General features: G+C 32.6%; 1 protein-coding gene across 1 annotated transcript in view; it reads left to right on the top strand.

The window, feature by feature from the left end:
- LOC125024905 (death-associated protein kinase 2-like) overlaps positions 1 to 2,500 on the top strand; it is an 18,532-nt gene that overhangs the window by 1,333 nt on the left and 14,699 nt on the right. Inside the window, exons 2-3 of the mRNA XM_047612671.1 lie at positions 1,740 to 1,964; positions 2,271 to 2,409. Of these exons, the coding sequence (XP_047468627.1) occupies positions 1,740 to 1,964; positions 2,271 to 2,409 (364 nt within the window). The remainder of the gene's footprint in view (positions 1 to 1,739; positions 1,965 to 2,270; positions 2,410 to 2,500) is intronic.

Here is a 2,500-nt window from a genome sequence, read left to right as displayed (position 1 = left end):
TCCTTTTCTACATAACATCAAATCTTGAAATGCTAAATGATTGCCTTGCTCTACCTCTTATCATAAGTAATCTTATGTAATATTTTTTTCCCAAGAAACTTCCTATATTTTTTTTTATCCAAGATTTTTAGGTAAGGATCTATCAACGGTTCAAAATAACCCCCACAAAATGTGTTTCTCAGCATAGACCTTTGCAATCTGTTTAGTTCAATGCTTAGTGATGTAAAGATACAAAAGAGCTAAACCATATTTAAAGCAGTTTTCAAATGATAAGCCTATATTTGATAAGTAAATGCAACTTATTTGCTATTTTCAATAATTCTCATACATCTAATGATATAGGTAGAAGACTACTCAATGAATTGAATGTGAAATTCATTTTCTCACTGTATTTACATGTAGGAGAGCAATTATTATTATCTATTTAGAAAAAGGCACTTGTTGAGGCATCTCTTCCTCGATTGTTAGACACCTGCAAAATCTTCATCTTGTATTCTTATTTCATAGGCCCATTTTATGAGATAAATAGGTGATATGGCCTCCTCTTGTGTCTCTGCAACCCCATATTCTCTGTTCTTCATTGGAAATGGCTAATGATGTTGAAAATGAAATTGTTCAAGTAGCCATGAAACAAATTTATAAATATAATATTTTGATTGTCCCATGGTCAATTAATGTTTAGATATATCTAAACATTAATATGCTAAAGTGCATGATATCAGTTTGTTAACTTCCTGCCAGTAATTCTTTAGATATGATCATTAACAAAAATTAGTGTTAACCCAATTGGCACAGATGGCAAGAATACATGCCGTGCCCACTATAATGTATGATTATTTATTGTATTTATACATAGATGGCTCTACAAGTGTTTATTCACCAATGAGTCAGTTGATAGTCTTACTTATCCCACCTGTTTACCCTTTTCCTTGATTTCCTTGAAAGTCAAAGTTAAGTTATATAGTTTCCAGTGATACTAGTATCTTGTAAAAGAACCATGTACTAATGTATAGTTTTATGATCTATCACCTTAGTATTATTTATTTTTAATCAGGTAAGCATGAGCAAGATTCGAATGGTGACTACATGCTCAACATGAGCAGTTTGGCAACAGGGAATGCCACTCTTTTCTATGTTTAAGTCTGTGGGATGGACTCACGTTCTTTGGCTTGGAAAAATTTATGAATGATATGTGATTATTTTCATTGCACATTGCAGCATGCTATTATTGCAGTATACTATTCAGTTTGTAGAAAAAAAATTGTTTATTGTTTCAGTCACCAGTACTGTGTGATTTTTATTAATTTTTAGACACTTCTACAATGTTGGAAGTTACACAGATCAGTCAGAGATTACTCAAATCAGTAACTTCAGACTATTTTAATATCTTAAACTCTTTGTCCTGGGGTGTCATGTCCACTGTGATTTTAGTTTATTAGATACTTAGTTGCCGAGCATTACTATTACTGCTGCTGCTAATGTTGCTGATGTTGAAGTTGATATTGATGGTGATGATAATGATGATAATGATGATAATAATGATAATAATGATAATAATGATAATAATGATGATGATGATGATGATGATGATGATGATGATGATGATGATGATGATGATGATGATGATGATGATGATGATGATGATGATGATGATGATGAATGGCAGGGTTTGTGTGAAAATGGTATAAATTATTTATTATTAGATAAACATCTGATTACATTATCTTGTTCCATTTCAGTGGGCAATTTGCAGTAGTCAGACGATGCATAGAGAAGGAAACGCGAACTGAATATGCAGCAAAATATATTAGAAAACGTCGAGTGGCCAACTCAAGAAGAGGTCTACCACTTGAGTCTATTGCACGGGAAGTGAGGGTATTGCAGAAGCTGCACAACCACCAGAATATCATTTCTTTGTATCGTGTTTTTGACAATGGGCAACATGTCATACTGGTTCTGGAACTGTAAGTATAAAATGTTTTTGTTAAGCTTGTTTTTTTTATTGGTAATTGTATAAATATTTCTGAAGGCCCTGAACTGAACCCCTCATCATTTTCATAATTTTTTCTTTATCAAAATATGATGGATAATGTAATTGGCTAGTTGTAGTTAAGAAAAATTAAAATAGGAGATACTTTGGTATGTTTGAATCAAAAATTCATTTGTTTAATGTTATTTATTCAAAAGTCTTTGTCTCATGATAGAGTATGGATCAAATCTATAAACTCCAGCTTGAATTAGGTGTTTAATGAGAAAATTATTGCATTCAGGGTGCGGGGTGGAGAGCTGTTTGAACACATCAGCGAGCGTGAGAGACTGTCAGAGGAAGAGGCTGCTGCATTTATGCGGCAGATCCTCCAAGGGGTGACCCATATGCATTCAAACAACATTGCTCATCTAGATTTAAAGGTAATTTTGGGAATTTACTGATATCTTTTATGTGTTCTTAAAAATATAAGAAACAAAAGACTGATAGTATGGTAAGATATATGTTACAGAA

This window comes from Penaeus chinensis, chromosome 4 (assembly GCF_019202785.1).
Source record: "Penaeus chinensis breed Huanghai No. 1 chromosome 4, ASM1920278v2, whole genome shotgun sequence".
In the NCBI taxonomy this organism is placed as follows: domain Eukaryota; kingdom Metazoa; phylum Arthropoda; class Malacostraca; order Decapoda; family Penaeidae; genus Penaeus; species Penaeus chinensis.
Note: the sequence above shows the minus strand (reverse complement) of the source record. Positions and strands in the feature narration are given on the sequence as shown.